The sequence below is a fragment of the Sesamum indicum genome, linkage group LG8 (genome assembly GCF_026168435.1).
Source record: "Sesamum indicum cultivar Baizhima isolate 11 linkage group LG8, ASM2616843v1, whole genome shotgun sequence".
NCBI lineage: Eukaryota > Viridiplantae > Streptophyta > Magnoliopsida > Lamiales > Pedaliaceae > Sesamum > Sesamum indicum.
Window position 1 is genome coordinate 31,178,784 of NC_142664.1, and position 25,853 is coordinate 31,204,636.

General features: G+C 37.1%; 8 protein-coding genes and 2 pseudogenes across 8 annotated transcripts; 9 read left to right on the forward strand and 1 right to left on the reverse strand.

Annotated features, from left to right (window-relative positions):
* Nucleotides 1-509: 509 nt before the first annotated feature.
* LOC105169726 (pescadillo-like protein) lies at nt 510-5,901 on the forward strand. The gene is made up of 13 exons (XM_011090220.3): nt 510-631; nt 734-819; nt 922-1,170; nt 1,269-1,406; nt 1,498-1,582; nt 1,674-1,781; nt 2,139-2,232; nt 2,393-2,679; nt 3,021-3,128; nt 3,524-3,645; nt 4,329-4,542; nt 5,022-5,225; nt 5,642-5,901. The coding sequence occupies exons 1-13, from the start codon at nt 608-610 to the stop codon at nt 5,723-5,725; spliced, it is 1,803 nt and encodes a 600-aa protein (XP_011088522.1). The 5' UTR covers nt 510-607; the 3' UTR covers nt 5,726-5,901.
* A 2,510-nt stretch (nt 5,902-8,411) lies between these two features.
* Nucleotides 8,412-8,953, forward strand: LOC105169725 (auxin-induced protein 15A). Its single transcript, XM_011090219.3, has one exon. The coding sequence runs from the start codon at nt 8,534-8,536 to the stop codon at nt 8,810-8,812; it is 279 nt and encodes a 92-aa protein (XP_011088521.1). The 5' UTR covers nt 8,412-8,533; the 3' UTR covers nt 8,813-8,953.
* Nucleotides 8,954-9,570: 617 nt separating this feature from the next.
* Nucleotides 9,571-10,374, reverse strand: LOC105169729 (auxin-induced protein 15A-like). Its single transcript, XM_011090224.3, has one exon. The coding sequence runs from the start codon at nt 10,099-10,101 to the stop codon at nt 9,820-9,822; it is 282 nt and encodes a 93-aa protein (XP_011088526.1). The 5' UTR covers nt 10,102-10,374; the 3' UTR covers nt 9,571-9,819.
* A 634-nt stretch (nt 10,375-11,008) lies between these two features.
* Nucleotides 11,009-11,475, forward strand: LOC105169728 (auxin-responsive protein SAUR24). The gene has a single exon (XM_011090222.3). It carries the CDS (start codon nt 11,009-11,011, stop codon nt 11,282-11,284), a length of 276 nt encoding a protein of 91 aa, XP_011088524.1. The 3' UTR covers nt 11,285-11,475.
* A 505-nt stretch (nt 11,476-11,980) lies between these two features.
* On the forward strand, nt 11,981-13,036 carry LOC105169727 (auxin-induced protein 10A5 pseudogene; annotated as a pseudogene).
* A 1,556-nt stretch (nt 13,037-14,592) lies between these two features.
* LOC148787376 (indole-3-acetic acid-induced protein ARG7-like) lies at nt 14,593-15,362 on the forward strand. The gene has a single exon (XM_088884181.1). The coding sequence runs from the start codon at nt 14,921-14,923 to the stop codon at nt 15,197-15,199; it is 279 nt and encodes a 92-aa protein (XP_088740307.1). The 5' UTR covers nt 14,593-14,920; the 3' UTR covers nt 15,200-15,362.
* Nucleotides 15,363-16,713: 1,351 nt separating this feature from the next.
* On the forward strand, nt 16,714-17,299 carry LOC148787377 (auxin-responsive protein SAUR24 pseudogene; annotated as a pseudogene).
* Nucleotides 17,300-19,089: 1,790 nt separating this feature from the next.
* On the forward strand, nt 19,090-19,646 carry LOC110011286 (auxin-induced protein 15A). The gene has a single exon (XM_020695845.2). The coding sequence runs from the start codon at nt 19,217-19,219 to the stop codon at nt 19,493-19,495; it is 279 nt and encodes a 92-aa protein (XP_020551504.1). The 5' UTR covers nt 19,090-19,216; the 3' UTR covers nt 19,496-19,646.
* Nucleotides 19,647-21,117: 1,471 nt separating this feature from the next.
* On the forward strand, nt 21,118-21,692 carry LOC105169913 (auxin-induced protein 15A). Its single transcript, XM_020695846.2, has one exon. The coding sequence runs from the start codon at nt 21,234-21,236 to the stop codon at nt 21,510-21,512; it is 279 nt and encodes a 92-aa protein (XP_020551505.1). The 5' UTR covers nt 21,118-21,233; the 3' UTR covers nt 21,513-21,692.
* A 1,691-nt stretch (nt 21,693-23,383) lies between these two features.
* On the forward strand, nt 23,384-23,968 carry LOC110011280 (auxin-induced protein 15A). Its single transcript, XM_020695842.2, has one exon. It carries the CDS (start codon nt 23,518-23,520, stop codon nt 23,794-23,796), a length of 279 nt encoding a protein of 92 aa, XP_020551501.1. The 5' UTR covers nt 23,384-23,517; the 3' UTR covers nt 23,797-23,968.
* The last annotated feature ends 1,885 nt before the right edge of the window (nt 23,969-25,853 follow it).

Consider the following 25,853-nt stretch of genomic DNA (forward strand, 5'->3'; position numbering starts at 1 on the left):
ATATTGATTATCTTTATCCAAAAAGATTCACTCAATTTTTCTTGATAAATTTAGTTAGTCAAATAATTCAAATTTATTTTTATGTTCATTATTTAATTTTAAGTTTTTTTATTGTTTATCATTGTTTTCTATTTTTATAGTTTAAAATGTAATTAATTTATAATTTTTTCCCCCAAAAATACAATTACTAACTAGTACATTTCATACATTAGTATCATGTCAAAATTAAGACTGGGTGCAATTTTTGGACCAGGGCTTTAACCCTTTCCAGCTAAAATGGGCCTATGCCCAAGATTGAGGGAGTCAGATCATATGTTGGGTTCACACTACAAACCCCAATAAAGGCATTGTAATTTTGGACCTCTTAGGCCCAACCCAAATCTGTAAAGTCATATTCCAGCCCAGAAGGCCCAGACCCAAAATTGAGAGGTATTGAATCATTAGCTTGGGTCCAGGCTTCAAACCCTAGTTAGGGAATTCTAATTTAGACTCTCCAGGCCCAACCCAAATCTATAAATTTGTAAAACCCTCGCCTTCTTCCTCCCACTTATTCTATTCCTCTTCTCACTGCAACTCCTCCGCCACCACTCGCCGCCGCCTTCTCGCCATGCCGAAGCACTATAGGCCACCCGTAAGTTCCAATTTCACTTTGGACCACCTGGGGAACAGAAACTATACTGAAACTTGGCGCACGGGATAAGTTGATTTTTGTTGTTTGTCAATTTGTTCTCAGGGGAAGAAAAAGGAAGGAAATGCGGCGAAGTACGTTACGAGGTCCCAAGCTGTGAAGAACCTCCAAGTTAGCCTTCCAGTCTTCAGGTTTGTACTATTTCGTCGTGGTTTGTTTGTTTTAAGTAATTTTGCATTCAATTTTGATGCAGTGAAGTTGCGGTGATTTTATTTGAGTTTAACACATTCCAGGAAACTATGCATCCTCAAAGGTGTTTTCCCTCGGGAACCAAAGAAAAAGGTGAAGGGAAATCACCATTCCTATTATCATATGAAAGATATCATGTTCCTCAGACACGATCCCTTGCTAGAGAAACTGAGAGACATACGCGCTTATGAGAAGAAGGTCAAGAAAGCCATGTCAAAGAAAAACAGGGATCTCGCCGAACGGTTGTTGACACGGAAGCCTACTTACACTCTTGACAGGCTTATTAAGGAGAGGTAGAGTGGAGTTAGTAGTTATTTCATGGTTTCTCGGTATTGGTATCATGGGATGTTGTCTTGTGCTCTTTGCTTAATTCGACTTTTGCGGCGTATAGGTACCCTAAATTCATTGATGCACTGAGGGATCTTGATGATTGTCTTAGTATGGTACACCTTTTTGCTGCATTGCCTGCTGTGGATAGGGCTGTAGATGGAGAAAAGATTCCTGTGGACCGTGTCCATAATTGCAGAAGGTTACTGCTCTTCATCATGAATTTTATGATATTTGTGTGTTGTGGTGTGGACCTCTGATCTTTGTATGTTTTGCTTCCTTGGTGCTTCTAGGTTGAGTCATGAGTGGCAGGCCTATATTTCTCGCACCCATAAACTACGGAAGACATTCATTTCCGTGAAAGGAATATACTACCAAGTGTGTATGATATGTGATATATAAATTTCTATATATTGCCTGTGTTAAGGTTGGCTCCTAATCTTATTGGTTGTTTATCTTATCTATACAGGCAGAAGTTGAGGGGCAAAAGATTACTTGGTTAACTCCACATGCATTGCAACAAGTGCTTCCTGAAGTTGATTACAGAGTCTTGCTAACATTTTTGGAATTTTATGAGGTTGGATTAATTGCATTTGTTATGTGGTTACTGTTTTCTTTTACCCCTTGCATGCCTGAGGTTTTTATGTGCCTGCAAGACCAATGTTAACTTCTATTTTTGAAAGCAAATTTGGGGGAGAACTAAATTGTCTCAGTTCCAATGAATATTGCTCTTAAGTCCATTGTTTGATGTTTCTTGGATTTAAAGATTCTCCTCCACTCCCTTACTTGTGGCCTTTGGTGGTTTGGACCAAAATTTGTTTGAGAGTCCAATTGTCAATTAATTGCTTCTCTCACAATTAGGTGATTGTTAAGTAATCTGGCCTGTGTTCTGCATTTCTGTGGTAAGATTCATTGCCGTGTTTTCTGTTTGCAGACTCTTCTTGCATTTGTTAATTTCAAACTTTATCATTCAATAAATGTGAAGTACCCACCCATTCTTGATCCACGGCTGGAAGCTCTGGCTGCAGGTATGTTTTTATCCTTTATCTTCTAGCTTATTTAGAGTTGCATTATATTTTGTTTTCCTATCACATTGCAGATTACAGGAAACTTATAGCTGAGTTCATGTTGTAAAAAAATATGGAAATAAGCAAAAGCAGCACTTATGATATTGTTGGAACTTTGCAGATCTTTATGCCTTGTCTAGATACTTTGATGCCAATGCTCAAAGTTCCTCAATGAAGACAAAAGCCATTACTTCAACTGGGTCTGAGCAAGTTGAGGACCAGAAGGAGGGTGCAGAGCTTGATGAGGCTGAACTGAGGCTCGCCCAACTTCAGCAGCAACTTCCTTCTAATGAACCTGGTGCTCTGATGCACCTTGTTGAAGATGCTGCTAGCGAGGATGAGGAAGATGTAGAAACAAGGGAATGTAAAAATCTATTCAAGAACATGAAATTCTTCTTGAGTCGTGAGGTGAGGTGCTATAACTTCTTGTTATAGTATACTGTAATCCCTGAATTCGTGCTGATTTAGCAATTATGCTTCAGACAGAATCTCTAATTATGTGGTTCCATTGAGGAGTCATTTTCTGTTTATATATGCGCTCCCCTTTTCCTCTTTGTGTTTTATTTTTCTTGGTAGTATAATTGACATGTTTTCAGTGTCTCTATCTCACTTTCCCTCTCTCTCTCTCTCATTTTTTAAAAATGAGATTGCTATCTCTCCTGGTAATATCACTTTTCCCCTTAGCTACTCCCCACTGCTTTCTCTTCTGTTTAGTGACATTTCTGCTGGTTCAATTCTTTATTGTTCAGGTTCCTAGAGAGTCATTGCTGTTTATCATCCCTGCTTTTGGTGGCATTGTTTCTTGGGAAGGTGAAGGAGCACCATTTGAGGAGTCTGACCAGAGCATCACTCATCAGGTCTGCCATTCAGATGCTTTAAGGATGTGCAAATACACTTTTATTTTCTGCCTCTTTATCTCCATGTCCTTCCTTTTCCCTCTTCTTGTCTCGCTCTGCCCCCCAATGCCTATGTGCCCGAGCACCTAGCTAGATCTGGTATTAATATTTCTTTGAATTGTGAAATATAGAACGATCGACCGGATATGCGAAGTTGTTAATTTCATCTAATCGTATCGAATCTGGAATGTCTTGAATTGAGTTTTACAGACTCATTTGCTCTGCATCTCATAGTATGGCAACTTATCAAGGGACTCCAAGTGTGATGGTTGCTCGGCAGAAATGTTTCATTTAGCTGTTTTTGCTACAGAAGCTTTGATAATTATGTTTTCAGGTTTACTTGCATATTTGTGCAGGTTGTTGATAGGCCAGCACAAGGTCGCAAGTTCCTCACCAGAGAATATGTCCAGCCGCAGTGGGTCTATGATTGTGTGAATGCGCGCATTATATTGCCGACTGAAAAATATATGGTGGGATGGTAAGTTGCAGAACAATTTCATCTAGAACTTTTTTGGGTTCTGTACGATCAGCTTGCTTCAACTTATTTATCAGGATTTTTTGTGTGACAAATTTTGACATTGTTAACTTAGTTGCCCTTTGGTTCCAAATTCTCTTTCTGAATATTATGCTTCTTGTACATGAACTATATTAGCGCAGGGATACACATGCTGAATTGTTTGATTATTGAGCCCTCTATGTGTGGCGGTTGTACTTGTCTGTATGCTTCCGAAATTTATACCCCAAGGAGCTGGTTTATATGACCGTGTATGGCAGATCAATTATCTGACTGTTACCAGTGTGGAATGTCTGTGAGAATGAAAAGAGATAATGTACATCAGTTCCATGTCAGAACAAGAAGATATATTGGGCCATAGCTAGGTTTTAATTTTCTGTGTGGCACTTACATCATAAAGACCTACTTGCTGGAGATACCAGAGTTGTACTGCCCCATTTGAGTGAGACATTGTGTGTACAATTGAGTTGGTGTGCTCCCTTTTTGGCTGACTTCTATAACTTGTATTTGCTACTTACGTCCTTCAGTTGGACAAAACACATCTTTCTTTGTTCTACCAGTGATATTTATCCCGTTTTCTTTAGCATGCTTGCCGCACTTATTATAATAAGAAGTTTTTAACACTTCCAAACTTTCCATTTTGACAGTATTCCTCCACCGCATTTGTCTCCATTTGTTGATAATGAAGCAGAAGGTCATATACCCGAGTATGCAGAAGCTATTGAACGACTGAAGGCTGCTGAAAGAAAAGAAGTCTTACCGTTGCCCGGCATGGGAAAAGAAGATTTAGATGATCCTCAGAATTTACTAGGTATTATTGATCGGGCAGAAGCTATTGAAGCTGCTAAGAGAAAACAGAAGGTATAGATTTGATGAGTATGAGCTAATTGTTAATTGATTGTGGTGTATGATATGTTTTCTGTGGAATGCTGGTTTACTCATCTCTCTTAGTATTTGTTATGTGAAGATGATAACTCATGAATGCCCAAAATGGCTATTAGAATTTGTTTGATCCTTAACTGGAACATGATGCAGTATAATACTGTTCTAATTCGCACCCATTGGGCTCCATCCAATAAGAAAAAAATAACATGTCATCAATGAAATGGATTTTTGGTGTATCCTTTCAGTTATCCTATGAGAAATGTACATTTCTTCCACCCCTCTTCAAAAAACATGTCAATTAAATTTGGGAAATCATTGAATGCACATTTCTTCCACCCCGCTGCTCTTTGTAGTGAGTTATACTGTGAGAAATGTTACTATTAAATTATCCATTTTATTATTAGCTTATGATTCCTTGCTGCTGATGTATTCTGACATGTTCTGTGGATTTTTAGATGTCAATGTTGGAAAAACAATATCATGAAGAATTGAAACTAGAGCTTCAAGGTGCTGAGTATTCTGCTCCCTCTACTGACATTGAGGGCAGGGATGCTGAAGGAGACACTGCGCCTGATTTGCAGCAACTTGCTGAGGATGCTGCCAATATGTCGAAGGTTGTAATGCCACGCAAGAAGAGGAAGCTCCTAGAAGCAATGGAGGTAAGAATTTCAATCATTTTATATCTCTTATTGCTGTGTTTTTGCTTGTTTTGATTAAACGCATGGCCTTTTTTTTGTCGTTAATTGATATTGTTTAAAGAAAAGTGGTAAGCTTTTTGCTTCATTTACTTGTTTTTAGCAACTATGCATCTGCTAGATATCACTATATTCTTTATCTGTGAAGATGCAATTATTGTCAGCACCTCTTTACTGAATTTCTCTTGCAATTGGTTTGGGTACTGTGTATGTTCTTGATTGTTATTGTTCATGGTATCTGATGTCAAATCTGTTTAACAGGGGATATCTGAATTTAACCTAAGAAATTTGTAATGCATATGATCTTGTGCACGTGTTCATGCACCTATATCTAAATTCTCTGATTTTGCGTCACTTATATATGTTGGTTTCCTATCCAGATTGGCAAAGAGAGGAAACGGGCACATGTACTTCGTCTGAAAGAGCGGAAGAAAAAGATCGATGAAGCCAAGAAATCTGCATAGATGTGCTACTAGTCCTACAGTTATAATGTATAAGGTGCTTTCTGTGTGCTGTAGTCTTGGAATATTAATCTTGTATGGCTGGCATTAGCAATCATTTATGGTTGGCTACAATTTTGTTGTAATATGTGATTTTGAACAATCTGATTTTAGCAATCTTTATACGTTTTGTATTTTAATTGTGGAAACTGCACTAAAATCTCTAATCTAATCTGTATGTAATCTTCTGGCACTGAACTCGATGGACTGTGAAAGATGCGGACGTGGAGTGGAATGATGATGTGGGAATTGAGCCCTTACATTCTTTTATTACCGTTCCACATTTTGCTTGACTTGGAATCATTTGTATTTTTCTGCGGACTATGTAGCCTGAGATGTCCTCCAACCCCTAGGTGATACAAGGTTTGCATTGTCCGTATATTCAATATAATCTCAATTTCATGAAGTTCGTTTGGTTTACCCCTTGTACCTTTATTTGGATGTTAGTGTTGTTTCGGATGAAATCCACAACAGGTTTTAGGAACTGAACGTTTGTCGAGATGAAGATTAGTTTTAGTATTTCAGATTTGAATTGGTCCAACAAAGTAATATAAATCGACATATTAATGACAGTCAAAAAGGACAATATGTTGGTCGATCGATCCAGGGAGGTAAGGGAAAAACAGTAACCTGTCGATGGCCGATAGGTCAAACCATTTGGGTCGCAGTAGCTGCAAGCAACAACAATCATCTACTCCTTCCATACTGTGCTGTATCTACTTCTGATGGGTTTACATTTTTACATTTTTCTCACTACTAAGATTATCTATATTGAATTCTTCGTGACTTATATTAGTGGGGATAGCAGACTGTTAGAACAGGCCGAAGCGAGAGGTTTCATTCATGTGTGCCGTAGATCTGAATTAGGAAGGTCAGAGGATACTAACCAACTTGTGAACTTAGAAGAAACATTTTGTTATCAGGTAGAAGATCATAAGACCCTGCTGTGTATGGAGACCCTAACAGGCCTGTCATTAGACTATCTCTGGTTATATCATATGTAGCGCACATTATCTTAAATGCTGAGTTCAACATATAGTTGGTAGGTTATACTTCAAGTTGTACCAGATGTACGAAGACAACTGAATGTGATCTCTCATTTGCTAGTGTTTTTCTTGGCAATATGGCTCCTATTTAAATTTTTGTCTTCACAACAGATTATAAAAGTGGTGGCTGTTCATCTATATGTAGACTTATGTACAGGTAGTCAAGACATGTCCCTTACAGCTATCTAATCCTTCAGCTGTTATTTTCCTAACTTCACAGTCTCTCTTGTTCAGAAAAAGGAAATGGCAATCCATCTGCCTCGTATCACTAATGGCAAATTACTTTTTCGACGGTCTTCATTGGCTGATAACCATATTCCTAAAGGATGCTTTGCAGTTTATGTTGGAGAAAGTGAAAAGAAGCGATTTGTTGATCCAATATCATTTTTAAGCCAACCATCATTGCATCAATTGCTGAACCAAGCTGAGGAAGAATTTGGGTTTGGTCATCCAATGGGTGCCCTTCCATTCCCAGCAGTGAGGAATTTTTTATTGATCTCACCTCTCGGTTGAGTAGATTTTAAGATTCGAGATTAGTGTACATTTGTAGAACACAGTAATTGTAGGAAGAATTTTGTACACCTTAGTAGAGCATCTTCTGGAGGGAAATAATGCTTCCCACGAGAACAATCTTCCCTTGTAAAAGGAAAAGGTTCAAACTTACTTTTCTTGCTTAAGTTCTTTCTGGTTTTTAGGGGTTACATTGTGCTTGCTATTAGGTTGAACTGATATGACTGTTAATAAAAGTAATAAATTATGGTAGACTGCTTTGACATAAGACAGAGTCTTTTATTTCTTTCCGGAATGGCCTGCCACAGGAAGATATGATGATATATCTATTTAATGGAATTATACTGATGCTACTAACATTTTGAGGATTCCATCTGGGAAATAACGAAAATGCAAGAAAGGAAATTAAATTCAAGAGTTTCCATTCTATATAACATTGTAGTTTAGACTCTTATCTTCTCCAGTATATGATACTAAGAGTGTCCCTCCTGCTTGTGTACAAGTACGAGTAACTTTGTACAAAATGAGAGATTTTATGAAGTGTTCACTCAATATGGCTTTTCCCTGTAACTGACAAGTTTGGATGAAGGGCAATGAATTTACAGAAGCTGCAGGGCAGAAATGCTGTATAGCTTGAACACATTTAGGTGGACCTTTATGTTTGATCAGTGGAAAACCCAAACCAACATGACTATATGGATTAGCAGACCTGTAGATAATGTTGGTGGATCGACATTGCAATTAATCATGTCTGTATGAGTTTGACATATACTGATGTATCTTGATTAGAAAACAAAGGAGATCAAATAAACTTGAGATCTTTTAGCTAAAAGGAATCATCAGATTTGGTTATCCAATTGATCTCAGTGGGGTCCCTTTTGGGTTATGATTCTAAAGTTGCCAGGGGTCAATATTGTCAATCCCACAAATCCTTTATTTGTTGACTTTAGAATCTGCGTAGTGATCAAAGACAAATCCATGTGATTCCTCATGTGCTTATGTTTCTCAAGCTTGACCGGCTACCACATATCCACTTCTCAATCCAAATTTCTGGTGACACAACATTTCTATGTTCACCTATTTATACAACACATTTTGTGTTACAACCAGTAACAACTCTTCTAAGACGTTTAGCTTTCTCAGCTTTAAATCTTCTCTAAGGAACTTTCCTCAAAAATTTTTATTTCAGCCCAGCAAGATTTACTCTGATACAATCATGGCCATTCGTCAAATGCTTAGACGATCTCTATCAACCGAAAGAAGATCAAGTTCATCAGGAACTCAAGTTCCGAAGGGGCATTTTGCTGTGTATGTTGGAGAGAGTGAAAAGAAACGCTTCGTTATTCCAATGTCATACTTAAACCACCCCTCATTTCAAGATTTGCTATGTCAAGCTGAAGAAGAATTCGGGTTCCATCATCCGATGGGTGGCCTAACCATTCCTTGCAGTGAGGATTTATTCGTAGATATAACCTCTAGTTTGGGCAGAAGATGATGCACATAGCATGTGTTAGAGGAAACCAGTTTTGTAAATTAGTTGGTGATATAGAGGATATCTGTCAGGAAAGGAATTGTATCCCTGGATGAAATTACAGTGCATGAATATAGATGATTATGGGCCATTTTCAGATAAAAAGCATTGTCTACTTTAAGTTGCTACCATAATTCATTTTAAACTCAAGAATTTAAATCTTTAAGTTCTCAGTTTTGTTTCCTTTTGCTGTTAATTTCTCCTCTAGCAACTCATGAATAGATGTGCCGGAAGGGACATTTATTGTGTTCATAAAACCAGAAAAAGATTTAGATCTCCTTGTCGTATAGAATATATCCTTCTTTTTGTTCCTAGATTTTGACAATCCATGTTATACAAGAACTTGATTTTGATCACCCTGAAATGGGAACAATTTCTACAGATCTTTTCAAAAGACACATATACTTGCAACTAGCCGAAACGTTGTGCTCATCGAATCAGAAGTTTTTTGAGTGAAGAAGTATCTGAGTTGTCAAATTATTTTCTAGCATCAGGGTGGTCTGTGCTGGCTAAGTGCCAGAGGAAATGGTAGAGTTTTGTTTGTCCTGATAAAATGTTCATTGTTCATTCTTCTATACCATCCTTTACTACTTCTGATAGTTAGAAGACAGAATCATGTGATTCTTTATGGCTAATTTCATCTTAGAGCCCACTTGAATGACACTTCACCAGATGTTATAACTACATTCTGTTGATTAAGCATGGTAAAAAGCGACTATCAAGGATCTCAATTAAAGATTAAAGCATTATCTGGTAAAGAAAGTATGCAGCTCCGTGGAATACAATGCTAAAGTTAATTTTGATTCTATCTGCAGCTTTCTCTCTTGAAGTTACTGTAACAGGAATCTGTTGACTTCTCATAATAAGATTTCTAACATCAGGACAGTAAATTTTCTCCAGTGTTGTCTCTATGTGCACAGAGAAAAGGAAGTACTAAATGAGTCTCTCTACAAAATTGTACTATACAAAGATTAGAGGTTCAATCTCAAATTCTGTTCAAGGTGTGAGGCAAGATCAACGAAGACATCCTCTGTGCAGGGAAGTGTGAGGCCTCCAGTTGGCTGGTGAAACCAAAATTCTTCTTCAGCTTGGTTTAGCAAGTGTTGGAATGAAGGATGGTTCAGATAACTAACTGGAACAACAAACCTCTTCTTGTCATCCCCAATATAAACAGCAAGATATCCCTGTGGTACATTTACTGACTGTTGAGTAATTCTCTTAGCGTGGATGATTCGTGGCATATGGATGGCCATGGTTCAAGAATAGATAGTTCCTCAAGAGGGTAAGAGAAAACAATAACTGAAACTGATCAGATTGAGTTTGCCTTTGCCGAGACTTACTCTTGTTGGGTGATCAGATACAGCTGAAGTTTGAGTATATATAAGTGATCATATATCTGGCATCTTCAATCTCAAGCTTTATGGGGAAGAAGTATCAGATTAGGGGCCAGAGAGTCGCATCAGTACATAAGGAATCATATGCCTTTGTCATTCAATCTTTAATAATTTTTTCCTATTTTTTGCTTAAAGTGAAAAACCAACTGTGTGGGCATTCAAAGACTCTATTCCCCACTCTCATTAATATAACACTGTAGATAATTCAAATTATCAAAGGATGCTAGAATGTAGACCGGTACATCTTCACCCCATCTGCTCTTTTACTAAGGTGACATCCAGACACTTAGAATCATTTCTCCAAAGTGAAACTAATGAACAATAGCATGAGAGATCACATGGTTTTGCTTTCCTACTCATTACCAAGCTTTTTGACTTGCAAATTTGTTGAAGATCATAAGACCCTACCTTGTGTGGAGGCCCTAACAGGCCCCTGCCATCAGGACATCTCTGCTTATGTGATATGTAGGGCAACATTGTCTTAAATGCTGAGGTCATCTCTGCTTATATGATATGTAGGGCACTTCCAGTTGTATTAGATGTCTGGAAGACAACTCCATGTGATGTCTTGTTTGCCATTGCTTTCTCCCGGCCGTATGGTCCCTGTTTGAATTCTCTCTTGGCTACGAAGTTATGGCCTTCATCTATATATAAACCTATGTAGCAGCTAGCCAAGGCATGTTCCTTCCAGCTATCTAGCCTTCAATAGTTTCAGCAGTAACTTTCCTATCTGCCCAACAGCTTCTCTTGTTCAAAAAGGCAAAAAATGGCTATCCGCCTGCCTCGTATTACTCATGCCAAGTTACTTCGTCAATGGTCTTCATTGGCTGGAAACCATATTCCTAAGGGATGCTTTGCAGTTTATGTTGGAGAAAGTGAAAAGAAGAGATTTGTTGTTCCAATATCATTCTTAAACCACCCATCATTTCAACAATTGCTGAACCAAGCTGAGGAAGAATTTGGGTTTGATCATCCAACGGGTGCCCTTACGATCCCCTGCAGTGAGGAATTCTTCGTTGATCTCACCTCTCAGTTGAGTTGACCATGAGAGTTGAGAGTAGCATATGTTTGTAGAACACAGTTTTGTAAGGAAGAATGGTGTATATTTCAAAGAGGATCTTCGGGAGGGAAATAATATATCCCCAGGAGGAAATACTACTTGTAAAAAAAGATGTAACTCATGACATTCTTTTACACATTAATTTCTAATAATTTACTACAGCAGTTTTTTAATGATTCAGGGGTTATATTCCGCTTGCTTTGGGCAAACTGATCTGACTTCTGTCATAAATAGATGCGTTTTCAACATGATATTTATTTATACAAATCAAAGATTAACTTCTATTAGTGAAAGTATACTGAACTTCCCGGTTATTTTGAGGGTCCCATCTAGGAAATATCAGACATGCAACAGAAGAAATTCCCATTAACTCTGCATTTGTAGACTTCTTTCCCTAATGATATTGAAAGTGTCCCTTCTGCTTGTTCACAAGAATGAGTAACTTTCTGAAAGTGACTGATTATTTATCTTTTGGCTTAATATGCCTTTTTCATATAGTTTACAAGTTCGAGTGAAGGACATTAGATATTGACAGTGAACCTCCTCAGGGGTGCTGAACTTTCCATAACACCAAAAATCAGCTTATAGTTCAGGTGGCGTTATCACCTCACAGAAAAATTTTCAAGTCAATAATCCTTCTATTATACTAAATGGACTTTAACTCTATATGCGAAGAAGCATAATCACATGACCTGTCCAACCCCATCATTCCTTTTTTCCCGTGATAAAACACTTCTTCTGATGAGCTGAAAACCAGACTCATGTTTTGTTTCAAAACCACAAGACAATAAGGATTAGCAGACTAGTGGATAAAGTTTGGGGGATTCACAATGCAATTAATCGTGTCTTACAGATTTGATGTATGCTGATGATCTTGACTAGAAGATACAGGAAATTGAGTGAACTCATGATCTTTCAGGTAAAAGGAGGCTTTACATTTTGTTATCCAATTTGTTTCAGTGGGGTCTTTTTAGTGTTATGTTTTCGGAGTTGGCCGGGAACAGTATAAGTCAATCCCACAAGTTCTTCATCTTGTTGCTTAAAAGCTGTACAATGATTGGAAAACAATTCCATGTGAGTCCTCATGGGCTTATGTTTCTCAAGCTTCCTCCACATAATACATATCCACCTGCTACATCCACTACTCAATCTAAATTTGTGGAGGATACAACACTTCTATGTTCGCCTATATATACAACAGCTCCCTGAGTTACAACCAACAACAACTCCTCAAAAAGCTTTAGCTTTCTCAGTTTTCACTTGTTTCACAAAACTTTCCAGAGAATTCTATTTTGGCCTCAGCCAGATTTACTTTGATACAACCATGGCCATCCGTCAAATTCTTAGACGATCTTTGTCAGCTGAAAGAAGATCAATTTCATCAGGAACTGAAGTTCCAAAGGGCCACTTTGCTGTTTATGTTGGAGAGAGCAAAAAGAAACGCTTCGTTATTCCAATATCATACTTAAACCATCCAGCATTTCAAGATTTGCTCTGCCAAGCTGAAGAAGAATTTGGGTTCAGTCATCCAACCGGTGGTCTAACAATTCCTTGCAGTGAGGATTTATTTGTGGATATAACCTCCCGCTTGGCTAGAAGATGATATATGTACTTTGTTTTAGTGGAACACAGTTTTGTAATTAGTTGTTCTGATATAGGATATTTTTCAGGAGAGGAAATGTATACCGGAACAAAATTACATTGCATGAACATACGTGAAAAATTATTGAGCCATTTTCAGAGAGCAAATGCATTATCTGCTTTGAGTTCTTAACACAGGTTTTATTTAAGCTCAAACAATTCAAATTTTTTTTTTCTGCTCCTATTTTTGTTTCTTTTGCTGTTAACTTCTCCATTAGAGAGTTTCTTCCTGAAAGTATTAAGTTCTCTCTCAGAGAGTTCTACTGCTGGGAGACAGAGTGTAAAGTACAAACACACCTTTAAGCACCAGACTATGGTTGTCGTCCTCAAGCTAATGATATCAATTCATGAAGATGTGTCAGAAGGGAAATTAATTGTGTTTGACACATTAAAAAATAGAGTTGGACACAGTTGCCCTACGGAAATTCTTTTAGTGATCTTGATAATCCATGTTAAATAAGTCTTCATTATGATCACCTGAGCGGGGGTATAAGTTTTACAGATCTCACTCAAATTACATATTATTGATGATAGCCGAGATGGATGACGCGATGGCTTACATTAGTACGCAGCAAGAGAGTCTGCTGGTAGGATCAGAAGTTGTTCGAGTGAAGAAGAATCTGAGTTCCAAATTGTTTCCTAGCATCTGGCACTGGCTATTATTTGTCCTGAAAAAATGTTCATTGTCCATTATGTTATACCATCCTTCACTGCTTCTTATGGTTTGAAGACAGAACCATGTGATTTGTTGTGTGCTAATGTTTCATCCAAGAGCCTACTTGAATGACTGTTCACCACATTTAAATAGGTCTTAACTATTATACTATGTTGATTAAACATGATAAAAAGGTTTTCTTGTTTACAGTTTACTGAATAGGAAGCAGTATGGAGCAGCTTTCAGCTGAGCAGCCTATTATCAAAGAATTCCAGAGATCCATCCCATGTTGATAGTACATAGTGTAGGAATTATCCGCATTCCCTTCATGGCTATACTTTGTGCTGTTAGAAAATGAAATGATCACAAATTCCTGTAGTAGAATGATAAGTGTTTTAATTCAATACAGAACTTGCTTGCCATAGATCCAACCATTTCTGCTGATTTTTTATAGAGACCAAAGTTTGTACGATCAGGTGGACAATCCAGAATGTTGGAACTATTGAGGGATACTTGAACGGAAACATGGAATGGTTTTGCTTTCCTGATGATTATAAAAAAAATCAAGAATTTCGTATTTGTTCAAGACAGAAGTCCCTACAACTTATAGTAACAACCAACTGCAAGAATGTACAAAAGCTTCTGTGGGAGAAATGTGGGGACCCCAAGTGACACAGAACATCTCATGACCTCTGTTTAAATGATATGATTCTCTGTTGACCTAGTGGTCCTGTCTTGGCCATTTTGTCTGTAATTATGAGGAGTAATATCTTTCAAGTTGCTAGAAATCTATGTATATATATATATATATATATTTGTACTTACCCATTAATTATCTTTGGATGACCAATAGACAGATCCATGTGATCCCTTATGTGATAGGTCTCTTCCTATCACATGGCCCCTTTCTAACTCTTCTCTTCACCACAAAATTTTCTTTGCCTAGAGGGAGTCATTGCATATTGTTATTCACATTTATTTCAGCGGGGTCTGATGAGGAGTTGGTAGGAAATAATGTGTCTAAGATGACAAATAAATCGTTATGTTGATTTAAAACGCTTTGAAGACTTGAAGACAGATCCATGTGATTCGATGTGCTTTTGTTTCTCCAAATTTGCCAGCCACTGCATATCAACTTGCCTCTTCACCTCTCAATATGCACTCAGGATATGTTCATCTATATATACATGCATACATCAAGTTTGTGAGCTCACAACCAGCAACAAGTCCTTGAACACTCAGCTTCTTAACTTTCACTGGCTTCATAAAAACTTTCACATTCCTTGATTTTTCATCTCTTCTTCACCAACATTTACTTAACTATGGCCATTCGTCAAATGCTTAGACGGTCTTTATCGAGCGAAAGAAGATCAGCTTCATCTGGACTTGACGTGCCAAAAGGGCATCTTGCTGTTTATGTTGGGGAGAGTGAAAGGAAACGCTTCGTTATTCCCTTATCATACTTGAACCACCCTTTGTTTCAAGATTTGCTATTTCAAGCTGAAGAAGAATTCGGGTTTGATCATCCAATGGGCGGCATCACCATTCCCTGCAGTGAGGAGTTATTCGTTGATCTCACCTCCCAGTTGAGCAGAAGATGATGTGTTATACAAGGACTTAAGCAATGCAATTTTGTTAATAGATAGGTTTCTGGACATACATCTTTTTTTCCCTTTTCTTACACACAGAAGATACTTATCGGGTACAAAATGTATTCCCTCGACAAATTTAATGCACTGATACATGAAAATATTATTGATCTCATCTGAGCTGTTCAGTTCCTGCATTGGATGCAGAATACTTCCGTTTCTCAGTTGTTACATTCCTGAGGAAGAAATTAGCCCCTAGATAAATTTTTTCTTTTTCCTTCAGAATAGAAGTTTAAGGAGTCAAATTATTCAGTTAAGTCCTATATACTGCTTGCCAGTCATTTAACAGGGGAAACTCCAATTATTTAACTTGCAATTAAATTGATCCATCACCTGATAGAAGATAAAGCAGTGCCAGGTCTGTACCAAGTATTAAGCTTAGCAACAAGGCCAAAGGTCCGTTTATTCATTTCCAGGATGGTCTCTGCCACAAGACAGGATGCATCTTGAACACAGTTGTTCTATAATACAGAGACCGAGCTTCAAAAAATGGAAATATACTGTCATCTAGACAGGTGAATACTTCAAATTGGTTGATTTGATGATGAATTATTGCAACTTTTGTCAACTTTTCCCTTATGAAACTGCCTGCTGAGTCAAGTCTGAACGATGTGCTTAACATAGGTATGAAACTTGCCATTGGAGCTGCTTCATGTAGAAAGAGTACGATGTCTGAGTCCATTAGATGATCTGTTTTTCAATTCCTAATGGATTTTTGGTGGCTCAAAGCACCAGAAAATAGACATGGTGCCTAATCTGAGGAAAAATTATTATACATCCACATCCACTTTCTCCACTCAATTTTTCATCCATAGAGCTAGGTGAAGTTCCAAGATTCATATGTTTGTCGAGAAGCTTCACATGCATAACCGCCTTCTCCAAGCACCTAAACTTGTACATGGATAGAACATTCAGTAATGTGGATCTTTAAGTTTGATTAATTATGAACTAATGTACGACAGAGCAAATACGTGATTCTATCCAGATATACGAACTAAGTAAACTCATCATAAGTATGTGCATTCTCTGAATTAAATTGTCTAATGGATTAGTTGACCACAAGAAATAACTTTGTAAGGCAGACATTGGTAATGAATGATTAGGTGTAAGTTAAGGCCAATATATTCTGCAGACCAGAAATAGATATCTCAGAGGAACTCAAATAACTTTATGCATCATTAGGTGTAAGTTGGGTATCAGATATCATTATCTCATCGATTAGAGAGGGCCCTTTAAGGGGTTTCTTTCTGGAGGTGACCCCAGAAAACGCTTGCCAAGATAAGGATGCACCATTTTGTATATCTGAAATCTTGTGATGATTAGAAGACAAAACCATGTGATGCCTATTTGCATATGTTTGTCAAAGTTTGCCAACCACCATGCATTCACTAAGCCTCTTAACCACTCAATCTTGCTTGTGAAATATATGACATTAATTACTTGTTCCTCTATATATATTCTATAACTGCAGCTTGTGCTCACAACCAGCTACATATCCCAAGAAAACATAGCTTTCTCAGGTTTCATTTGCTTCACAAGACTTCTCCCATATTTCTTTCAACTACCGTTTTCTGCTTCAGCAAACTTATTTTACTACAACAATGGCTATTCATCGAATGCTTAAATGTTCTTTACCATCTGAAACAAGATCAACTTCAGCAGGAACTGAAGTTCCAAAGGGACATTTTGCTGTTTATGTTGGAGAGACCGAAAAGAAACGCTTTGTTAATCCAGTATCATACTTGAACGACCCCTCGTTTCGATATTTGCTGTGTCAAGCCGAAGAAGAATTCGGGTTCCATCATCCAATGGGTGGCCTAACCATTCCTTGTAGTGAGGATTCATTCATTGATATAACCTCTCGCTTGGGCAGAAGATGATATACGTCTGTGTCGTAGAGGAACACAATTTTGTAAATTAGTTTCTTCAAACATTCTTTTTTGTTTTTTTGCTTTCTCACCTTGCCAACAATGGAGGATATTTGTCAGGAAAAGAAATGTACCCTGGATGAAATTACAGTGTTTGAATATACATGAAAAATTACTCAGCCAATTTTCAGATGCAAAAGCATTATGTGCTGTCAATTTTCACCACTACTTCTATACAAACCCAAAAATTTTAATACTTCTGTTTTCAGTTTTATTCCTTTATGCTGTCAATTTCTCTATAAGTGAGTTTTGTTACCGACACTATTAACTTTGTGCTAATCTAGTTTCATTAATAAGAGTATTGTTGATTCTAGAAGAGATGGATGTAGCTACGGCTTCTGTTAGCACGCATCTAGTCATGACTAGCAATGACAATGTTCTCTTGTAGGATCAGAAGTTGTATGAGTAAAGAAAACTCTAAGTTCCAATTATTTTCTAGCAGCAAGCTGTTATCTGCTGGCTAAGTGCATTATAAAATGGTAGACATTATTTTTTGTCCGAAAAATATGTTCATGCTTCAATCTTTTATGACATCTTTTGCTACTGTGGATGGTTAGAAGACAGTTTTAAGAGAATGCTTCAGGGCTGAAACATGCACGTTTTCTTTTAAGTTGACCGAGTCAAAGTAGGTTCCTGTTTTTCTTAGGAATCAATTATTTTGTTATTCATGCTTTGCAATCATGGAGCAAGTTGAGGATCACGTTGTTAGTGGGTTGTTATTTTTCAAGCTTTAAATATTGTAATGTTTTGATTATTCAATGAGGAAGTCGTCTGCTTTTGCTTCAACGGTCTTGCAGAACTAACAGACAGAACCATGTGATTCTCTCTGTGCTTATGTTTCTTTCTAGAGCCCATTGAATTACTCTTCAGCACTTCTAAATAGGCCCTAACTTATTGCTACATGTGTTGATTAAACATAGTAACAAGGTTTTCTTGTTTATATTCTTTTACTGCATAAGAAACAGTGTTGGAGCAACTTGCGGCAGAGTAGCCTAATACAGACAACTTTCGAAGATCAATTAGTTTCTTGCCAGTACATAATATAGGAATCATCTGAACTCGATCATGATAATATTTCATGCTTGTTAGAAAAATAAACTGATGGCAAATTTCTGTATCAGAATGACAAATGTTTGAACTGTGTGCGTCAAGACTTGCTTGTCCACAGATCTAACCATCTCTGTTGATTATATATAGAGACCAAAGTTTGTCTGATCATATGGACAATCCCAAACTGTTCTAGTGAGGGACATTGGTTTTGCTTCCCCGATAATTGTAAAATACTCAAGAATTGCATATTTGTTCAAGAACAGATGACCCTACAACATAGAGTAACAAACAGCAGAAGTCCTCATTGAACTTAATGCTGTAAGAATATACAATAGCTTCTGTGGGAGAAATGTGGGGACACCAAGTGACACAGGACATCTGTTTACCTCCATTTAAATTATGTGATTCAATGTTGATAAAGCAGTCCTGTTTCAGCCATTTTGCTGAAATAATGAGGAATAATATCTTTCAAGTTGATATATATACAATGTATATGTACTTGAGCTTACATACTTATTAATAATTTTTTGGATGACCAAAAGACAGGTCCATGTGATCCCTTATGTGATATTTTCTCTGCCTATCATATGGCCCCTTTCCAACTCCTCTGCCTAGAGGGAGTCACTGCAATTGTTATTCACATTTATTTCTGCGGGGTCTGATGAGGAGTTGGTAGGAAAAAATGTGTCTAAGATGACAAATAAATCATTATGTTGATTTAAAATGCTTTGAAGACTTGAAGACAGATCCATGTGAGTCTATGTTCTTTTGTTTCTCCAAGTTTGTCAGCCACCACATATCAACTTGCCTCTTCACCTCTCAATATGCATTCATAAAGGATATGTTCATCTATATATATATATATATATATATATGCATACAGCAAGTTTGTGAGCTCACAACCAGCAACAATTCCTTGAACACTCAGCTTCTTAACTTTCACTCGCTTCATAAAAACTTTTAACATTCCTACATTTACTTCAATAAAGCGATGGCCATCCGTCAAATGCTTAGACGGTCTTTATCCAGCGAAAGAAGATCAGCTTCATCTGGAGTTGATGTGCCAAAGGGGCATCTTGCTGTTTATGTTGGGGAGAGCGAAAGGAAACGCTTTGTCATTCCTTTATCATACTTGAACCACCCTTCGTTTCAAGATTTGCTATTTCAAGCTGAAGAAGAATTCGGGTTTGATCATCCGATGGGTGGCATCACCATTCCCTGCAGTGAGGATTCATTCATTGATCTCACCTCCCGGTTGGGAAGAAGATGATGCATTATATACTAGGACTTAGAGCAGTGCAGGACACAAACACTTTCTTTTTCCTTTCATACGCACGAAAGATACTTTCTCGGGTACAAAATGTATTTCCTGGACAAATTTTTGGTATTCATTTGTGAGAATATTTTTCTCATTGATCTCACCTCTCTGTTGAGTGGATTATGATATTGGATATTAGCATTGCAGGACACAGCAAACATTATCTTCATTGAGCAACAAAGGATTTCTTTTCCTTGTAAAGTTCACATTTAGCAATCAATTCATGCTACAACAGTTTCTTGACTAAATTCACCTAAGTGACGACATAATACCTCTGTTCCTCAGTTGTTACATTCCTATAGAACAAATCAGTACCTAAGTAATAGAAGTTTAAGGAGTCAAATTATTCAGTTAAGTCTTGTATGCTGCCTGTTCTTTTGTACACAACGAAGACTGTCAAGAAAGATGCTTGCCAGTTATCATTTAACAGGGTATATTTCAAATATTTCACTTTGAAACAAACTGAATTGATGGATAAAAAAGCAGGGAAAGGCTTTTTTACCAAGTATTGACCTTGTAATATGACACCAGAAGTCTGTTTATTTTATTTCTGGAATGATCTCTGCGATTAGACGGCATGCATCTTGAGCACAGTTGTCCTACATTACAGACATTGAGCTTCTGCAAAAGGAAATATACTGTCATTTAGACACCATCGGAAATTCAAGGTAAATACTTCAAACAGATTGACTAGATGATGAATTATTGTAACTTTTGACAATTTTTCCATCATGAAACTGCCTCCTGAGTGGAGTCTTACCACAGGCGTGAACTAATTGCTACTGGTACTGCTTCATGTGGAAAGAGTAAAACGTTTGAGTCCCTTTTATGATCTATTCTTTATTTTTAAAGAAATTCTATCAGCTAAAATTACCAGAAAACAAGAAACAGTGCCTAATTTGAGGAAACGTTATTATACTTCCACATCCACCTTTTTCTCCTAATTTTTCATCCATAAAGCTATGTAAAGCCCCAAGATTCATATGTTCGTTGAGAAGCATTATAACAAGAAAAAAAATTTCTCCAAGTACATGATACTTGTACATGTATAGCACATTCAGTAATGAGGACCTTTCAGTTTGATCATTTCTGAACCGAGGTTAGACACACAAATGTGCGATTTTATGCAGGATATAGATATCTGAGTGAACTCATAACAAGAATTTGCATCGTGTGATTGATCAGTAGACCGCAAGAAACAACCTAGTCAGGCAGACTTGCTAATCAATCATTATGTGTAAGTTTGGACCAATCCAAAACCAAGAATAGACAAGCCCAGAAGAATTCAAGTCACTTTATTGATCATATTAGTAAGTTATCAGATATCATTATCACATTGACTAGAGAGGGCCCTTTAAGGGGTTTCTTGCTGGAGGTGACACCGAAAAATGTTTTCCATAATAAATATGCTCCCTTTTTTATGTCTCAAATCTTTATTATGATCAGAAGACAAATCCATGTGATGCCAATGTGCTTATGTTTCACAAATTTTGCCAACCACCATTTATTCACTAAGTCTCTTCTCCAATCAATCTTGCTTTTCAAATATATCACATTAGTTACATATGTCCTCTATATATAGTATAAAATAAGAGCTTTGATTCACAACCTTCAGCCACAAGTCCTAAGAAAACTCAGCTATCATTCCAATTTCCATTTCCTGCTTCAGCAACCTTATTTTACTACAACAATGGCCATTCATCGAATGCTTAGACGGTCTTTATCAACCGAAAAAAGATCAAGTTCAACAGGAACTGAAGTTCCAAAGGGATATTTTGCTGTCTATGTCGGGGAGAGCGAAAAGAAGCGCTTTGTTATTCCAGTATCGTACTTGAACCAGCCCCGGTTTCAAGATTTGCTGTGTCAGGCTGAAGAAGAATACGGGTTCCAGCATCCAATGGGTGGCTTAACCATTCCTTGCAGTGAGGAATTATTCGTTGATATAACCTCTAGCTTGGGCAGAAGATGAGATGCATAGCGTGTCTTAGAGGAACACAGTTTTGTAAATTAGTTTCTCAGACAAACATTCTTCTTTTTTTTCCCCCCTTGATTTTCTCCTTCCCAACATTGGAGGGTATCTTTCAGGAAAAGAAATGTATACCAGGACAAAATTGCAGTGCATGAATATACTTGAAAAGTTACTGATCCATTTCTGGATGCAAACGCATTATCTGCTTTGAGTTCTTAACACAAATTCTATGTAAACTCAACAGTTCAAATCATTCTGCTCATAGTTTGTTCAGTTAAACCTCTCCATAAGAGAGTTTTATTAGTGAGAGGATTAAATTCTCTCCCTAAGTGAGATTTATTATTGAGAGTTAAGTACAACACACCTTTACGGTGGATACTTTTTAAGGAAATTTTCATATATTCTCTTTCTTATGGCCTCCACCACACCGATATGGTTTTCACAACCACTCCAATAATTTCAATCATGAATAGGTGTGGTCGAAGGGAAATTAATTGTATTTGACACAGCCAGGAGTTGGCCTCCCTTGCTCTATGGAAAATCCTTTTTGATGAAGAACTTGGATTTTTATCATCCTGAGCAGGGAATAAGTTTTCAGATCTCTCTAAGAATATACATTATTGATGATAGCCAAGATGGATGATGCTATAGCTTAAGTTATTATGCATGGACTTGCAACTAGCCAAGAAAAGTCCGCTTGTAGAATCAGAAGTTGTATTAGTAATGAAAACTATTGACCTCCAACTTAGTTTCCAGCATCAGTCTGTTCTGTGCTGTCGAAGTGCCATAAAGATGGTAGACCTTTACTTGTCCTAAAATATGTTCATTGTTCATTCTGCTACCGAACTATACTACTTTTGATGGTTAGGAAAAAGAACCATTTGATTCTTTGCGGCCAATGTTTCTCTCTAAGTAGACATAACCTATAACTCCATTTTGTTGATTAAACATGGTAAAAAGGAATTCTTGTTTATGTTTTACTGAATAGGAAAGAATTGGAGCAGCTTGCAGCATAGTAGCATGATAACAGCGACTTTCAAATATCCATTACCATAATGGTAATGTTTCATGCTGTTAGAAGAATGAACTGGTCACAAAATTCCCGTAAGTGTACTTTTTATAATCCAACTATTTCTGCTGAGTATATATCGAGACCAACATTTATCTGACCATGTGGACAATAGCGAACTGTTCTCGTCAAGGACATTTACATAGAAACATCAGATGGCTTTGCTTTCCTGATAATTATCAAAAACTCAAGAATTGCATATTTGTTCAAGAACAAATGGCCCTACAACTTATAGTAACAAACAGCAGAAGTCCTCATCAAAATCAATGCTGTAAGAATATACAATAGCTTCCATCAGAGAAATGTCGGGACACCAAACTGACACAGCACATCTGATTACCTCTGTTTAAATGATATGATTCAATGTTGATACACTAGTCATGCCTTGGCCTTTTTTGCTGAAATAATGAGGAAAAATATTTTGCAAGTTGTTATTTATACATATGTATATGTACTTCAGTTTTTATACCTAATCATTAATTATTGTTTGGATGATCCAAAGCAGATCCATGTGATCCCTTATGTGATATTGTCTCTGCCTATCATATGGTCCCTTTCCAACTCTTCTTTGCACCACAATTTTCTTTGCCTAAAGGGAGTGATTGCATATTGTCATTCACATCCATTTTCGGTGGGGTCTTATGAGGTGTTGGTGGGAAATAATGTGTCTAAGATAACAAATCATACATTATGTTTCCTTCAAATGCTTTGAAGATTTGAAGACAGACCCATGTGATTCTATGTGGTCTTGCTTCTCTAAAGGATATGGCACTTACAAGTTCATCTCTATATATATATGCATAAAAAAAGTTTCTGAGCACACAACCAGCAACAAATCCTTGAACACTCAGCTTCTCAACTTTCACTTGCTTCACAAAAACTTTCACATCCCTTCATTTTCATTTCTTCTTCAACAAGATTTACTTCAATAGAACGATGGCCATTCGTCAAATGCTTAGACGGTCTTTATCCAGCGACAGAAGATCAGCTTCATCTGGACTTGACGTGCCAAAGGGGCATCTTGCTGTTTATGTTGGGGAGAGCAAAAGGAAACGCTTTGTTATTCCCGTATCATACTTGAACCACCCTTCATTTCAAGATTTGCTATTTCAAGCTGAAGAAGAATTCGGGTTTGATCATCCAATGGGTGGCATCACCATCCCCTGCAGTGAGGAGTTATTCATTGATCTCACCTCCCAGTTGGGCAGACGATGATGTATTTAACTAGGACTTAGACCAATGCAATTTTGTTATAGATAGGCATCTGGACATATAGTTTGTTTTCCTTTTATCTACACACAGAAGATACTTTGTCGGGTACAAAATGTATTCCCTGGACAAATTTATGGCATTGATTATGAAAAATATTTTGTTCATTGATCTGAAACCTATGTTGCTTGGATTATGAGATTAGATGGTATCATTTATTTAGGAATAAACTTGTACATTTGGATCATGCTTTTGAGTCTTGCAAAGGGAGATCATTCTCTCACATGAACGAAAAGGACTTCTGTCCCTTGTAAAAGTTTCGGATTTGGTAATCAGTTCATGCTGCAATGCTTCTTGATTGAATTCAACTGTGCTGTTCAGTGCCTGCATCGACTGCACAATACCTCTGATTCTCAGTTATCACACTGCTGAGGAAGAAATTAGTCCCTAGATAACTTCTCTTTTCCTTTCAGAGTACAAGTTTAAGTAGTCAAATTATTCAGTAAGACACCAAGTCTTGTATACTGCCTGTTCTTGCCAGTTATCATTTAACAGGATGAACTTCAAATATTTCAGTGGCAATTAATTTAATGTGTACCTGATAGATACTAAAGCAGTTCCAGCTCTGTAGCAAGTACATATTAATCTCGGCAAATGAGACCAGAAGTCTGTTTATTTATTTTTCGAACGGTCTCTGCTATGAGACAGGATGCATCTTCAACACAGTTCTTCTGTAATACAGAGACTGAGCTTCTGAAAATGGAAATATACCATTTTCCAGACAGTATCTGGAGTTAGAGAAAGGTAATTACTTCAAACAGGTTGACTGGATGATTAATATTGTAACTTTTGTCAATTTTTCCATTATGAAACTGCCTCCTGAGTCAAGTCTCAACAATAACACCAGCATGAAATTGTAATTAGAACTGCTTCAGGTGGTAAGAGTTCAATGTTTGATTCCATTTGATGAGTGTCGAAGTTACCAAAAATAATTCCTACTACACTTGTGAAAGTGGGAGTAGGGTCGATCCACAAGGATTGGTTTTAAGTTAATTTCTTTTTAGAAAAATAGAAAATAATGGGGAAGGTCGTTGATAAAAAAAAGTAATTGGAAACTAAATAATTAAAAATACCTGGTAAAAATATGAGAGAGAGATTTCCCGGTTAAGGCTAGGATTGTGCTTGATTCTCGTGAGTTGATCATTGATGCAAGAATAACACATGTATGGACAAATAAACCAGTTATGGTCGTTGGTATGACCTAACAACCTCACCTTTCCTAACCTTTTCGTTAGCCAAGGTACGACCGTTGGCTAGATCTCTAATTAACAGACAACCTTGGGAACGTCCACAAGATTTAATCTATTAACAGCATTAAGAATTAGAAAGGCCTGATTCTAATCAACAAACTCCTACGAGGACAATTCGTTTAAACTAGATCATGCATTCCCCATAACATAATTAAATACTGTAACATAACTAATCATGCTACGTTGCCACTAAGTATTGAACTAAATAAACAATTACACGGATTTATAAAGTTCAATTAGCTAAGCAAACCTTCTTGATAATGACCAACCGGCCGAATCATTCATAAATCAGATGTTTGTAATTAAAGCACAGAGAATAACATGAATATTTGCTTGACAAGTATAGAACGCAGATTAGATCTCACAACATAATGGGAATCAAGCAATCACCATACCTTAACCAGGAAATAAGAAATTTAGCCGGACATATTAATGGAAGAACACACTAGAAAGTGGAATTCCATTAATTCCGGTAGTAAAATAAAATAAAAGAGAAAAGATGAACAGAGAATTCTATAGAGTTCTAAGATAAAAATTGAATGTCTTCTAATGAAGAGATCCCCCTATTTATAATAAAAGTTCCCTACAAATCTAGACCTAGTGGGGGGATAGATATGTGATAAACTCTAAAAAGGTAAAAAGATTACAAAAGATAAGTTTAAAAGAATCCTTTCTAAATCTAAACACTTGATTCCTTTATCTCTTAGGAGAATCGTTCGTGCTTATCCTTATCCCGAGTTGACTACTCCATTA

Excerpts from the sequence above, each read along its gene's own strand:
- LOC105169726 (XM_011090220.3), top strand. The coding sequence starts at position 608 with ATGCCGAAGCACTATAGGCCACCC. Across the intron at positions 1,407-1,497 it reads CGTGTCCATAATTGCAGAAG|GTTGAGTCATGAGTGGCAGG; the intron begins GTTACTGCTCTT and ends TGGTGCTTCTAG. Across the intron at positions 4,543-5,021 it reads CTGCTAAGAGAAAACAGAAG|ATGTCAATGTTGGAAAAACA; the intron begins GTATAGATTTGA and ends GTGGATTTTTAG.
- LOC105169725 (XM_011090219.3), top strand. The coding sequence starts at position 8,534 with ATGGCCATTCGTCAAATGCTTAGACGATCTCTATCAACCGAAAGAAGA.
- LOC105169729 (XM_011090224.3), bottom strand. The coding sequence starts at position 10,101 with ATGGCCATCCATATGCCACGAATCATCCACGCTAAGAGAATTACTCAA.
- LOC105169728 (XM_011090222.3), top strand. The coding sequence starts at position 11,009 with ATGGCTATCCGCCTGCCTCGTATTACTCATGCCAAGTTACTTCGTCAA.
- LOC148787376 (XM_088884181.1), top strand. The coding sequence starts at position 14,921 with ATGGCCATTCGTCAAATGCTTAGACGGTCTTTATCGAGCGAAAGAAGA.
- LOC110011286 (XM_020695845.2), top strand. The coding sequence starts at position 19,217 with ATGGCCATCCGTCAAATGCTTAGACGGTCTTTATCCAGCGAAAGAAGA.
- LOC105169913 (XM_020695846.2), top strand. The coding sequence starts at position 21,234 with ATGGCCATTCATCGAATGCTTAGACGGTCTTTATCAACCGAAAAAAGA.
- LOC110011280 (XM_020695842.2), top strand. The coding sequence starts at position 23,518 with ATGGCCATTCGTCAAATGCTTAGACGGTCTTTATCCAGCGACAGAAGA.